General features: G+C 37.9%; 1 protein-coding gene across 1 annotated transcript; it reads left to right on the plus strand.

The window, feature by feature from the left end:
- Nucleotides 1-1,397: 1,397 nt before the first annotated feature.
- LOC121898195 (galectin-9-like) lies at nucleotides 1,398-10,326 on the plus strand. Its single transcript, XM_042413101.1, has 8 exons — nucleotides 1,398-1,631; nucleotides 3,637-3,725; nucleotides 3,858-4,065; nucleotides 5,105-5,224; nucleotides 5,415-5,564; nucleotides 6,155-6,243; nucleotides 9,167-9,323; nucleotides 9,720-10,326. The coding sequence occupies exons 1-8, from the start codon at nucleotides 1,596-1,598 to the stop codon at nucleotides 9,864-9,866; spliced, it is 996 nt and encodes a 331-aa protein (XP_042269035.1). The 5' UTR covers nucleotides 1,398-1,595; the 3' UTR covers nucleotides 9,867-10,326.
- The last annotated feature ends 4,803 nt before the right edge of the window (nucleotides 10,327-15,129 follow it).

Genomic DNA, 15,129 nt, shown 5'->3' on the forward strand with positions numbered 1-15,129 from the left:
TGCCTGGCAGGGAACTTCTGTACTAACTGACCTTACACTCTTATTGTGTATATTATCAGACCAATATAATATAATATAATATAATATGGACGCAGCCAAGATGCTACGATGATACATGCTATGATTCTTTCCCATATGTCTTATTGCATCACATGTTGGGGACCTTGAGACCTCAAGACCTCTTGAGTCCTTATACAAACAAACTCTAAAAACTCTGGACAAAAAGCCAATGCATTCCCATTACTGTAGGGTGCTGGAGAAATACAATTTACTGAGCTTTGAGAATTTTAGAGTTTTTTCAAATGGTTTGGCCCCTCCTCCACTACGTGACTTTGTGTGCACTCACTCAGTAAATTGTATTAGATCCTCCAGAATATCCTCTATATGAGATTGTACCGTACCATATTGTCGCACCACATTTCATTCAGTGGAATGTCCTACCTGATGAAGTGAAGAGCTGCAGCTCCATCAGTACAATTAAAACCAAATGAAAAAGTCTGCTAAAAGCTATTCAGCTCTGTAACGGCAAGAGTCAAGTGCGATATGGAGCTGCAGACAGAATGGGAGCTACAGAGGACTGTTGGCTCCACACACACCTCCCTCACCTGTTGTATGATCAGAAGGAGGAGGGAAAGATGAGTGAATTAGACCTCAGCCACACTGGTTTGAAAATGGAAACGTTTTTTCCTACAAATATCCAAACATACATCTCTTCCTATCTCTCCTCATATTGCTGTATTAGCTTCTATGAACCACAAATGGTGAAGTGTGGTTTTATATGACTGATGTGGCTAGCTACACACCCAAAGTCACATTCAATTGAACATTTGTAAATGGCCCTTATTGCAGGATGATTCATCAAACATTTGAAAGGCTGAAAAGCTGATACTGATTTTTGACATATAATTAGCATATAACAAGAGATAAATGAACAATTAACACAGGGACACATAATTAAAACTGGGAAAATACATTTCTCATATCATGGGGCCTTTAGGATACTTCACTATTGGCTTCACTTTTCAGACCAAACTTGCAGCTTGGTGTGGTTTAGATAAAGTTTGATTGGCAGTGATCTGGTAAGATAAGAAAATCCCCTCAGAATGTCAATTTTGATTCAAATGTGGCTCCTGGCTGCACGGAAGTCAGTGACAAATCACCTTTTCCATTTGAGCCCCGTCCACTTCACATGAGTGAGAAAAGAATGGACAAACACACCTCTACTAGAATCTCTAATGAGAAATAACTGGAACTGTACTAACTTCTGCAGGAACTGCTGAGTTCATGTTGACCCCTGTAAGAAGCTGATTGAGAAAGTCGGTTTTCAGGGTCTTTGAAGAAATTATAGTCAGCTTTGACCGATGCACTCAGTTTGACCTGGTTATTGCAGGCATCAAAACAGCACTCTTGACATTGTAAAACCTGTAGGCTATCAGTGGACATGACCGCCGCTGTGAAACGCCACCTACTAGAGAAATCGAAACCTATCGGAGGAATGAAAGCCTTAACATTAGTAGAAGTCCCCCATTTTGCATCGGAGCCCAGCACACTTCCTGAATCTCAGCAATTCCGCGTATTACCTACAGTTTCGGACAATGGCTTTTAATCAACAGGCTCCTTTTTACAACCCAGTAAGTAAATGTAATATGTGTGTCTGTGTAAGTGTGCTTCTGCTGGTCCCGTTACATGGAGGCTGTCTGCTGGAGCGCAGCCGAACTAGATCGATCGATCTTGCTGATCGTCCGAAGTTATGACTATTAAAGGAAGATGTGTTGGCGGTTTATCATTTAATCACGATCGTCTATCAAATTCGAAACAACAACACTTATTTCAGAGCGATTTCAAATTAATAGTGCATTCTCTAATTTTCTACATTTATAATATTTTTTTATATAAAACGGGAACTTGCGAGCAATGTGAATGTGTGTCTACAAATCAACTTATATATGTTATATAACAAAGTTATAGACTGCTGCTTTCTAAACCTGAATTTGCCATGCTGAAGCTTTAACAGGAGACAATGAGCTCAGTATCATTGTGGTTGTAAAACAGGACGATTATCAGTGAAATGAAACCTAGACTCCTTCAAGTCCAGGCTGAATGTGATTTACACATTGTATATTATTTTAATTAATTAAAATGAATTAAAAGGTTACTATGTAAAAACTTACACAGAATCAGAATAAACTTTATTGGTCATGTAGAATATATACAGTTTGCTTAGATTTACATTTTATTATACGGAATTTTCTGCATGTAATTGCAATTGCTATTACTGATAATGCTGTCTGTATTATTTATAGGAATGAATATGATTTTGGTCTGTTTAAAAAAATAACATGGGAAGCTGATAATGCAGTTATTTTTCATAATCAGTGTGTTAATGGATACCCCTCATAGTAGCAATAGCAGTATTTATTGATGTATTGATCAGTGGTAGAAGAAGTATTCAGATCCTTTACTTAAGTAAAAGTACCGATACAGCAATGTAAAAATACTCCATTACAAGTAAAAGTCCTGCATGAAAAATCCTACTACAGTAAAAGTACATAAGTAAAATCAGCTTGATGTAGTTAAAGTATTGCAGTAAAAGTACATAAATATTAGGAGCTTGATGTAGTTAAAGTATTGCAGTAAAAGTAGTGGTTTGGTCCCTCTGACTGATATATTATTATATATGACATCATTAGATTATTAATAGTGAAGCATCAGTGTTAGAGCAGCATGTTACTGTTGTAGCTGCTGGAGGTGGAACTAGTTTACACTACTTTATATACAGTTAGCCTTTAGTTAGTAGTCTAGTCTAGTGCTTCCCAACCTAGGGGTCTGGCCCCTCCAAAGGGTCAGCAGATAAATCTGAGGGGTGGTGAGATGATTAATGGGAGAGGAAAGAAGAAAAAACAAAGTTCTGATACACAAATCTGTTTTCAGTTTTTGGACTTTTTCTCTAATCTTTGATTTTTGCTGAAATATTGAATCATTTGAACATTAATTGAAATGAAAGCATGTGAGAAGTTTAGAGGGAAAAATCGCTATTTGGTACAATATTTCCCTCTGGAATGCAGTGAAGTGGAAGTATAAAGTAGCATCAAAATGGAAACAGTACTTGATTAAATGTACTTAGTTACTTTGCACCACTGATACTGAGAGACAGTACACTACTTAAATGGTGTTATCGGTAATGTTTGACATGTAGGAGAAGCTGTAACCAGACACAAGCTAAAACTACAAGTCTTTCATCTCTGTGGGTGAACAGCACAGTGATGAGGTTGCTCTCACAGCCATGCAGTTGTCCTACAGTGGCCTCAGTAATGTGTTGTACTGAAGAGTAAAGGAAATATACCCTACTAAACTAGAGTAGAAAATATTTATCAAGTGCACATGAAAATACATATTAAATAAATGAATGAGCACAGCAACCCAAAGAGATAATACATTTGTGAAGAGTGACACAATCATTTTGAGACAAATAATGATTTAGCAATGATAGTAATTACAAAGTGTACAAAAACTCTTAAATCTTATTGAGAGACAACACAGAAAGCTTGATTTTTCTCAAGTATACCAGCAATAAAATGTATATTAGCAGTTAGAAATAAAAGCAGCTGTTTACATAGAAGGTCTTGTCCTTTCTAGCCAATCCCCTTCACTGGATCCATCCATGGTGGTCTGCAGGAGGGGAAGTCCATCAGCATCAGTGGACGGGTCCAGCCAGGAGCCGACAGGTCAGCTGCTCTTTATATCATCATTTCAGCTTTACTTCTCTTTATTTCTCAGCTGTTAGAACTAACTTTTAGTGGCTGTGAAGTAAAATGTAACATTTTGTTTTATTTTAATTTGTTTCTTTTACTCTCCAGGTTCCATGTGAATTTACAGTGTGGTTCCCAGACCAATGCAGACATTGCTCTCCATTTTAACCCACGGTATGACAGTCACCCTGGTTATGTGGTTACCAACAGCTTACAGTATGGCAGCTGGGGTACCGAAGAAAGGAAGCAGAACTCTCCGCTCCCTGCTGGCTCGACCTTCACCCTGCTCATCACAGTGTCCCGCGAGTCCTATCAGGTGTGATATACAGGGATGAGATCCTAAAAATCTGGAAATGGTCCACTTAGTCTGGTCAGAAAAGAAACCAAAACATAATTTTATTTCAATATATTTACAAATCCTGTTTCTTTATGGAACTACATTTGTCTCTTTTCTGAGTGTGTAAAATGGGTCATATTGAGCACAGAGAGATTTTTTTGCATGCACATAAAACATATTTTGTAGAGAAATTATCACACAAAGAATAATGTAATTTGAGCATTGAAAATCTATTAATCCTGTGTTCAGTTCATTTCTATAATTACCTCTGTCTCTCAAGTTTGACTTATTTGCCCTCTCTCAAATGTACTGCTCTGTGCACACTCAAGTTTGCCTACACACTCACTCAACCTTACAGAGAGTTATAATACAGTGTGCCACAATTATAGGCAGAGAACTGTAGTGATGCTCTGTCTGCTGTGTGATCACTATTAGGGAAGCAGGGAAGCACTGGGAGAATGATCACTTATTGGTTAAGAATTCTTAAAAGTTTAAACACATTTGCAGTTTGTAATTTTTTAAATGATTCTTTGCATGATAATATCTGTAAAATATTGTTTATATGTATACAAAAAATATCTTTCTGTGCTCCTAATGTTTCATTTCACACACAAAATAAGATAAAACTGCCCTCTGTAGTTCTGTAGTTCTGGATCTGAACTGTTTGATTCTCTGCTTCTGGATGTGTGAACAGCAACATCAGTGTTCAGCATCTGTTATTTTTCCTACACTAACATTTTTTAATTATACACACTACTGCTCAATCTTAAAAGATTGTTATTAAGATGATAATAATTGTCATATTTTATTTATTAGGTTTTGCTTTTTAATTCTTTATCATTGTACTTCTATCTTTTTAAATGTAATATATACAGTAGATATTAATATTGTTGTGTAAATTGTCTGCCCTTTTCTTCTTAAAAATAAAAATATCTTATATTTTCTCTATCTATATAATGTATTATTATTATTATTATTATTATTATTACAAATATAATGCCATATATCCTCTCTCCAGCTGAACGTCAATGGCTGCCAATTGATGGAGTACAAACATCGCATACCATTTCACCAAGTGGACACCATCGCAGTAGGCGGGAAAGTAGAAATTGCCTCTATCACTTTCCAGAACTCTATGGTAAGGACGCTGCCACACTGATTGCCATTCATTCTGTTTCATGTACTGTATATGAATACACTTGTTACCAATAATCTCAAAACTCATAAATAAAGCAACATGTAGAGTACTTTAACAGTATTACAGAAAGATCAATGAGGATTAGACTGAGAATAAAATGCTTTCCTTTTATGTTGAAATCCCTGGACAGCCAGCATTTCCTGGACAGCCAGCATTTCCCGGACAGCCAGCTTTTCCTTCACAAGTGGCCTATCCCACCCAGGCCGCCTTCCCCTCTTATCCGCCATTTCCATCTCAGCCAGGATTCCCCGCGCAGCCTGCTTTTCCTCCTGCACTTCCTGTGAGTATGAGGCGGAGTTGAGTCACTGTACATTCCTACAGACATTTTACAGAGCTGCTCTGGAGGCAGCAACAACCTGATAGGGAGTTAAAGTGTGTATATTATTTGTTGAGCCTGGGCTTGAAAGCAATTTTCACCTCATTTTATTTTTAACTTTTTCCATCCAAGCTACAAATATACCATTCTGTTATATCATGTATATTATTCAAATCACCCATTACTGCAACATAATGTGAAGGAACATCTGCAGCACTAAAACATTCGTCTGCAAGTAGCTGTAGAGTTTTTGTGGTATTTGCAAGCTGCAACCTCTTTCTTTGGAAAACCACAGATCACATAAAAACCGCTGCTGTGCTGCTCTCTACATGTTTAGACATTGAAGTGTAGGGCTTTACTGGCCACACCCCATTCAGTGATGTCACAGCAGGTTTATTTCATCAGCTCTCACCTGTTGTATCACTGACTGGGTGACAGCAATACAGCAGCAGTTTTATGGTCTTTGGTCTGTAAATTAATGATCCTCTTAGATTAAAACAAGAATGAATTATGAGTGTATTTATGTTTAATTTTCCCATGCCTCCTCCGTGCAGGCTGTTCCATACAACAGCGTCATCAGTGGAGGACTTAAACCTGGCAGGACCATCACCATCCAGGGGACTGTCCACCCCAATGCCACGAGGTCTGAACTTCATTATTAATTGTTGCTGCATTTCACTTTGATACCAACATTACAGAGATGAAGCAACATAAATTGGGACTGTGTATGTAGAGTAGGTCTATACAAGAAAAGGAGAAATAAGCACAGCACACAGTAACAGAGAAAATACAATACAGACTAAATATTTATACTGATCACAATTTATTGCAGTCTGAAAACATTTGAAAATGTAACCATACATTTAGCCTCAGGCCATTCTTTGCGAAAGCTACAACCCTAACCCTACCAGATTACATAAAGAGCTGTCTGCTAAAAGTTCATCAATTCTGTAACCACTGACTCTACATTTTACTGGTCTTCTCATGTATACAAATAATCTTGCTTTTAGTTTGTCAAACACACGCTTGTAATTTGTAGTTGACATTATGGGTGTGTGTGATGTGTCATACTGTTCTGTTACTGTGCATATGTTATTATGACCTGCCAAGGGACTGCAGATGAAAATGAGCTTTAAGCTAACTCTGGTACAGCACATCAAATGGTAACATTTATGTTTAATACTGCCCATAATCCCTTACAAATAAAATACATACCTTTACCCATAGGTAAAACATGTGTAGCTATCATTTCCCGTTTACCAACCAACCAATAACTACATTAGTTTTATTATATTGTAGTTTTCATTCACCTGAACATCAAACTGAGAATAACTGAAATAGCCCAGTGTACCTTTGGCTGGAAGATCAACCAGTACAGTCTGTGTGACAGACGGCAGTCCATTCCTGCCCTCCTGATCTGCCCAGAGACCATACATCTCGCCCTCAATTATCCTGATGAACCCAGTATCTTCTTTTCAGTCACCTCTGAAAACATATTTTTATTGAAAGGCTTTTTTATAACCTCTTTTTAAAATCCCCTTTTAAAAATGCACCTGATAACATAAGTCTTTTCTATAACTGTATTCAGTTTGGGTAAATGTGTCTGCAAGTGTGTATGCAGGTGCATATCTGGATCTCTGGATTTGATAAGTGTTATATAAATCAACATTATTTTATTATCTGCTTCCAGATAGTACTTCTAGACCCTTTAAGAGTGTACATCTGCTTTAAATGTCAGATTGTCACACGGCAGGATTTCCTCCGGTTGTGTTGCTGCAGGCTGACAATATATATGATCAGGTCATAAACAAATCTCGAACACTGACTCCTCAAGCTGAACTGAGTATACTGAAACATGAGAGTGATGCGATTGCTTTACATGATAAAAAACTCAATGAACTACTTAGTGACTACAAAACTTTGAACTGAACTGAGCTCAAGAATTCAAGTTTAACCTAAAACAGTCTACTCTAAGTTGCAGTTGATTTTGTACAGTTCACTTCCTGATGCAGGTGCCAATCTGTCTGCGGTTGTCATGTGGTAGACAGTCTTGTAGTCAAAGTTTCAGTTAAAGCTTTTTCATGAGAACTGAAAATGTACAGTTAATAGCACAGTTAATAAATACTTACATACTTACGTAGAACATTACATCAGCTGTTGAACCTTTGACTGCAACTTCAGTATGTTCAGTTATGGAACAAATCAAAGGCTTTGAGGAAACACATACAGAAATGCAGGGTAAGAATTTTGTCATTTTGAACGTCAGTGTTTTATGCCTTTGTTCACCCAGTGAACTGCAAGTGTTTACCCATCTCACATCTAACTAAAATCTCACTGCCTGAACTTCCTTTTGTTCAGTTTTTCTGTGGCAGTAACAATTGACTAAGTTTGCCCTCCAAACAGGAAGTGACTCCTCTTTCCTCATTCTGAGGACAAGCTTCACTGGTTTCTCAACTTTTACAAGTAATTTGATACATCACAGTTCAAGGTGCTGCCCAGAAGAAGAAACTCCTGAACCATCCAAAAAAAATCAAATATGGTCCCAACATCAGAGAATCATGTATTTAGAGATAATATAGCAATGCTTCATATTTGGAGACCTTTCTCAGGCCATTTAAAGCCTCTAGGATGTGAAAATTCCACACTTCAGCACCATCTAGTGGTTGTACTGAGAGTGACACTTTGATACCCGGCATAAAAAGCAAAGCACTAAACCCTGTGTGTGCAGATATCACGCAACATGTATCCAGCTAATGCTGGACAATATGACCATATACTGCATTAGAAGATATACATATACATTGCTTTAACATCTTGCTCTATGAAAGAGAATCTCTTAATTTTTTACCCTAAAACTCTTCATTAACCCCTCAATAATGATGAAATGAAGCTATTTTTAATGGGATTTTTAAGGGAGTTAGTTTTTGCCTCTTAGAGCTTCTAAACACCTTAAATTGGTAATTAAAGAACCCCCTTACATTGTACTTAATTTATTAAATAAGGGCTTTTCAAATTAACGTGTTTTAAGGTGTTAGGGTTTTGCCTTTTCAAATTAATGGCCAAATAAAAGGATCTCTGGCTATTATACTTTATGTTTCAGGGTCAGTTAAGAAGTAATGAATGGTATTTTAAGGTATTATTGTTTCATAGTGTTGGGTTGCATTAGATCATTTTGGGCAAAATTTCAAATCCATGAGCCAGACATCAGTGTGATGAAGTGCTTTGAATTGTGAGGTTCTTCATCTGCTGGAGCCAAAAATAGATATGGCTGCTATTTTATCTGTAAACAGTTTCTCAGTTGATTTCTCACAAATGTGCAATATTAAAATACACTGTATGAATATTGATACTGCAATATAATATTAGATTACAGGACCTCAAGATACACAGTAGCTCATCAGGTGAAATAAAAAAACAAACATGTATTCCACACAATAAACAACAAGGTATTTAAAGGGGTACTCGAGCGATTTCATATTTCCCTTTTAAGACATCTGAGAAAGCCCTCATGCAGGAGGCCCAGTCTCATGTTGTGCTCATATTTTCTTCTGTGTGTTTTCTCTCAGGTTCAATGTGAATCTTAACTATCACGCTGGCGTCGCTCTACATTACAATCCACGTTTCAACGAGAATACTGTGGTTCGAAACACCAAGCAGGGGGCGATGTGGGGCTCTGAGGAGCGTGATGGAGGGATGCCCTTCCGCCGGGGACAGCCTTTCACGGTACGACTGCAAAGTACCTATTCATGTACTTATTAAGGAGGCCTTTTTTTGTCTAAATTGTCTAAGGATGTGAAAATTTTAGGAAATACCAAAAATCTTCCACATAGAGGTTTCATAGTTCCTGAGAGTCATTTTAATTAAATTACCAGTGTTTTGTTGAGCCAACAGCATTATTTAGCTAATATTTTCTCATGTATAGCCTTCCATCTTGCATGATTGCTTCAAAGTTAAGTTAACCACCGATAGATCGATAGAACCACGAGAGATCACATTCTTTTGTAGTCCACTGCCCACTAGACATGACCAAGACTGCAGGTCTTGACACTGTGGCAGATTTGTTAGTTTTACTGTATCTAATCTTTAAGTATGTGATTGCAAAATGACCTTTCTTTTCAGATGACCATCTGTTGTGAAAATCACTCCTTCAGGATTGTGAACAATGGGATGCAGGCACACACGTACAGACACCGTTTCACTCCGCTCAAACACATTACAGGCCTGGAGATCAACGGCGACATCACTCTGACCTCTGTGATAGTGTAGAGGTCCAGGACCTGCTGGTCTTGAAATCATACACACATCAGGGTTTGTCTGACAACCACTGCCACAAAAATTTAAGTCATGCTCATTGATTACTTTGGATATTTACTGGATATTGTAAATTTACTTCCTGTGTGTTCATTCTACAAATAATCACTCATTGTATATTATTATATGCTATACATGTCCTGAAAACAGTGGCTCTTAAAGTAAAATGATCAAGTCAAGTAAATCAAAACACTTATTAACTGTTGGAGTTCACTGAACATCAGACTGAATGCAGCTGTTTTTCTAATGAATGAACACACTGTTTTATCTCTCTACATTGCCTCTTGATTGTATAATCTTTAATACTTACAAGTGTTATATGTAATACAAACTGAAATAAGAATATACAACATGTGCTATGATGTGAAGAATTCTTTATTGCTGAAACATAATGAAATAAAAGTCAAGAAATTGAGTATTGAGTATAGATAGCTAAATTATCATCAAGCATGTACATAATCTGTAAATATCTCATAAAGTACTATAACTACACTAGAAATGAATATATTTTCCTTATATCTAGTTTTATATGTGATTTTTACTGCAGCCTGTAAGAAAGCAGTTTTTCTACAGAGGATGAATTATTAACGTGTGCAATATAATATTCTTATTAATTATTTAAACTACTATATTTCTATTAGAGGCTAATTTGGCAGTTTAAGATGATGTAAAAACTGGACAAAAGATGGCACAGTGCTGCTTTAATATTTGCTCATTAGCACTAAACATGAACTACAACTGAGACTCTTGGGAATGTCATCCAAGTATTGGAAATTTTGACTTAATGATGGCACCAGAGGAAAGGTTAAGAGATTGCAAAAGTCATTATAATTCATCCTGAGGAGGACTTAAATATCTGTACCAAATTTCATGGCAATCCATCCAGTAGTTGACGAGACACTTTACTGAACACCCAAAATTACATCCTGCCTTTTACAATGCCCAGGTGTCCAACAGTCCAGTGTAGCATATTAGGTTCGACTAAAAGGATGTGGAAAGGAACACCCTACTACTGAGGTTTTAAGTGAAGGCTGTGAGTATTACATGTTTAATGATGGTTGTTTGATGGAATATGGGTATGATTCGATTGCAGAAAAGATAGGTCTGAAAGAGTGACTTGCATTTCAACAGTTCAATGTAAATTTAGAGGCAGCACAATATCATATGAAGCTGAAGATGTTTCATCTTTGGGAAGAAGTCCACACAGCACAGTAAATTGAAAGCTAACATCAGGACCTCCAGCGTTTCAAGATACACCACATCCCCAGAAGTATGTGGATGTGTAAATATTCCTTATTAGGAATATATAGGAATATATATTCCTATATATATCAACCTCAGGTACAGCTAATATCAGGACCTCCAGCATTTCAAGATACACCACATCCCCAGAAGTATGTGGATGCGTAAATATTCCTTATTAGGAATATATAGGAATATATATTCCTATATATATCAACCTCAGGTTTGTCCACTATACTGTCAGATAGTGACTCCCACTGTTCCAGAGTCGAATAGTGGTGTGCTGTACACCACTCAATGGTGTTACAGGGCCATGGAAACGAGAGGAGGGAAGCTGTTTGCATTTTTTTCAAGGTTATTTCACATTGGGTTTAAATCACTAAATTATTGTATGTTTTTAAAAATTGTACTTATTGCGAAATTCTAATTCTAATTATTTTCTTGGTTGCATGTGTAACACCCACTGCAATACTTAGCAGAGGGCCTGCAAGTTCTCAGTTGACCAATCAGTATCAACAAGGGGCAAAAGACCACATCACAAAGAAGGTTTAACAGCTTAGTTTATTATTTCTTATAAAATATGTTAAAATCAGAGGGAAATGTCTGGTGCTTTTGGTGATACTCGAATTTCTCATCCATTTAAAAAGTGTGGAGCAATTAATGTCATGATGTCATTACTTGTCTGAGGCAAAAGGTCCGCGATGCCACAGGTTGCTCACTTCCTCACAGTCAGTTGACAACTTTATACATCAGATGGCAGAACTCTCTAAACCACTACCATGGCTCTAAAACTTGTACAACAGAGAGAGCAGACTGACACAAGGTGTTTAACCCTCCATCTTTAGCTGACTGGAGTGGAAGAGGACAGAAATTTACTGTAGTTATAAATCCAGCTTTTATAATCACAAAGAAACCCTTTGTCATTACCTTTGTGATGAAAAACAATGACTTTATAGTTCAGAATTTTAACCCTCCTAATCCAGAGGCTTGAACAGGGCCTCAGTAAGATCCTCTAACATTGTGATCAAGTCCCATTTCTGAGCAGAGGAGTGTTCATATAGAGAACCAGGCTGAAGCTTGAAGTGGCAGTGCATCTCGAGTGTAGAGGGAGACATAGTGATTTACTCAAGTCATATACTCAAGTACTCATACACTTTTGAGATACTTCATGCTACTTTATACTTCTCATCCACTACATTTCAGAAGAAAATATATAACTTTCACTCCAAAACCCATAAGTTACTTTGCACATATGATAAGCTAACAAAATATGATGCAGTTATAAACTACCAAACAGTAGTTGGTAGCATTAGCTCCCCTCAACAAGATATAACATTAAAATGCAGCTTCCATGTTGATGCATCTCATATCCTTTTATATGATAGTATACACCCTGAAAGTGTCCAGTCTAAATTATGAGTATTCTACTTAATTTTGCTAACAACACTTCATACTCTTACCTAAATCTGCTATGTGTAGGATTTGAAAAATGTTCGTATTGTGTGCCCTTCATTGGTAGTATCAAAAAAGACAGTAATGCACATTGATCAAAGTCAGGAGGTAAAGGTATGATGCAGATGCCACAGTGTTTCAGGAGGAATATCAGAGCAAATTTAGGCCAAAAGAATCAAATGTACCCCCCGATCCTTTGTCTAACACAAGTGGGTAGTTCCGGGTCTGAAAAGTGAAATCAATACGTTAATGAAAACCTGCATTAAACTTGCATTCTCTCTAATGGCCAGCAGAGGTCCCCTTCAGCTGTTTTGCCATGCCAGTACTACCACCTCACTCATGCGTGTTGATGATTCTCCTAAATTTGTTCTATACACTCATATTAAACTTAACTGATTCGATGAAAATCATTTGAACGACTCCCCTTTAGAACAGACATTTACACTTATTATGAGTGAAAAAATAATATTGAGACTCACTCAGTAGCAGTTTCAACTCCTTATCATCAGTCACCTGAGCCTTAATAAGACACTTGAGTTTATTCCATAAGTTTTGATAGTTCAGGGGGCTGTTCCAGGGCTGTTACCAGGCTGTTCTCCACATTCAGTCTGTTCCTCTGCTTGGTTTTGATGTGAGTCAAAGCTGAGAGGGTCACTTCACACATATAAGTAGATCCAAAAGGCAAAAGTTCATTCACTGCATGTTTTCCCAGCTCAGGATATTCCTTTTCAACATCACACCAAAACTCTGTCAATGACTTTTCAGCATGTGCCATCTTTAGCCCACAGTTGAAGGACAAATCCATCAGATTTTCCTCACCCAGTTTTTCTGACTTTGCTTCAGTGTCATGGAAGTACTGGTTAAATCAGTGTCGAGTTTGGACAGATGTGCTTCCACCATTTTCACCACAGGACTTCTGTCAACATCAGTGGTAGCGAGATGAGTCTCAAGCAGTGGGAAACAGCTCACATCTCCATCCTCACATTTCCTCTCCCATAATTTGACCTTCTTTATGAATCCATTCAGACATGTTAAGGATATGTGAGTCCTTGCCTTGAAGTGATAGGTTGAGGTCATTCAGTTTGGTGAACACATCAGCAAGATATGCCAGACGCGCAACCCACTCTGCATCCTCAAACACTACTGCGAGAGGGTGCAGATGCTCTTTCAGGGAAACAAACACCTCGGTGCAAAGTTCAAACAGTTCAGTAATGTTTTGCCATGAGACAGCCAGCAGACGTCAGTATGAAGCAGTAGCTGCTCGTGCTCTGACCCACTGTCATGACAAAGAGTTTGAAACAGTCTGTGATTCGTAGGCATGGACTGAATGAAATTAATCATCTTAACTACATCATCCAAAACAGCACTTAACTCTGGGCTCATTCTCTTGCTGGTGAGTGCCTCCTGGTGAATAATACAGTGCATCCACTTTATGTCGGGGTTTACCATCATCACATGCCCAAGTAGCCCATTCACTCTCCCCGTAATTGCTGCCATGCCATTGGTACAAATGTGACTGCAGGGTTTCCACTCCAGTTTGTTGTCTTTGAAAAAGCTGTCTATAACCTGAAAAATTTCCTTGCTACTTGTCTTTCCTGTAAGCTTCTTGCAAACCAAAATATGTTTGTTTATGTCCAACACATCTTTATAACACACAAAGGCCAGGAGCTGAGCCTCTCTGCTAACATCAGTCATTACATCCCACTGCAAAGCGAACTGACGTGCTTGTTTTATTTTATTCACCACTTGTCATATTATTGATCTGACGGGACACTGTAGTGTTTGATAATGGAACTGTCTTGAGTGCGTCGGCTGCTTTCTTGTCAATCATAGTTTCAGCCAAAACTATGGCTGCAGGGAGAATGAGATCTTTGATGATGGAGTGTGGCTTTTTTGACAATGCTCAAGCTTTGTTTGACACACTTGTGGCTTTCTTCAGTGTTGTCTGACTTGACTTGAATTCTGATGTTTTCGATTGAAGAAGTTATCAGTTTTACCAAGACTCCCTGAGTGTTAAGTGCTCTGGTGCTGCTGTTAATGGGCTGGTTTCATTGAATTATTTGTCAGGATTTCACTGCAAAGAAAACACTGTGGCTGCGGTGGATCCATGGATGTACAAGTTTTTGTTTTGTCACCAGGCTCCTCTAAACCTGAATCTGGCACAACAGCAACTGGATGTTTCAGCCATTTGTCCATGTTTGCTAGCTGCTGCTAGTTGATTTGTGAGCAGTTTTGACGTGTGTGAATGTGACCTCTTCACAGAGTAGTGACACTTGCCGGGGGGTAACTAGTTGTGGCATGCATGTACCATTGTAGAAATGGGCTTATAAAATGACTATATGTTTTCTTATCATTTTGGAAATAAATTGCAATCCCAATCTTTCCATGTACTCCCTGCAAGTTGCTCAAATACTCCTAGGGGTACACAGATCCCCAGTTGGGAACCACTGCTGTAGAGGAATGGAGAGACAATTGGTGCTTTAAAATCTCAGCCACAAAGTCTAAATTTATGATGAAGAAAGTT

Source organism: Thunnus maccoyii, chromosome 6, assembly GCF_910596095.1.
Source record: "Thunnus maccoyii chromosome 6, fThuMac1.1, whole genome shotgun sequence".
Classification (NCBI taxonomy): domain Eukaryota; kingdom Metazoa; phylum Chordata; class Actinopteri; order Scombriformes; family Scombridae; genus Thunnus; species Thunnus maccoyii.

What these genes read in the sequence shown, in the direction of transcription:
- LOC121898195 (XM_042413101.1), top strand. Translation starts at nt 1,596, where the DNA reads ATGGCTTTTAATCAACAGGCTCCTTTTTACAACCCA. An exon ending in CTTTTCCTCCTGCACTTCCT is followed by an intron (nt 5,565 to 6,154) that starts GTGAGTATGAGG and finishes TCCTCCGTGCAG; the next exon opens with GCTGTTCCATACAACAGCGT. An exon ending in GTCCACCCCAATGCCACGAG is followed by an intron (nt 6,244 to 9,166) that starts GTCTGAACTTCA and finishes GTTTTCTCTCAG; the next exon opens with GTTCAATGTGAATCTTAACT.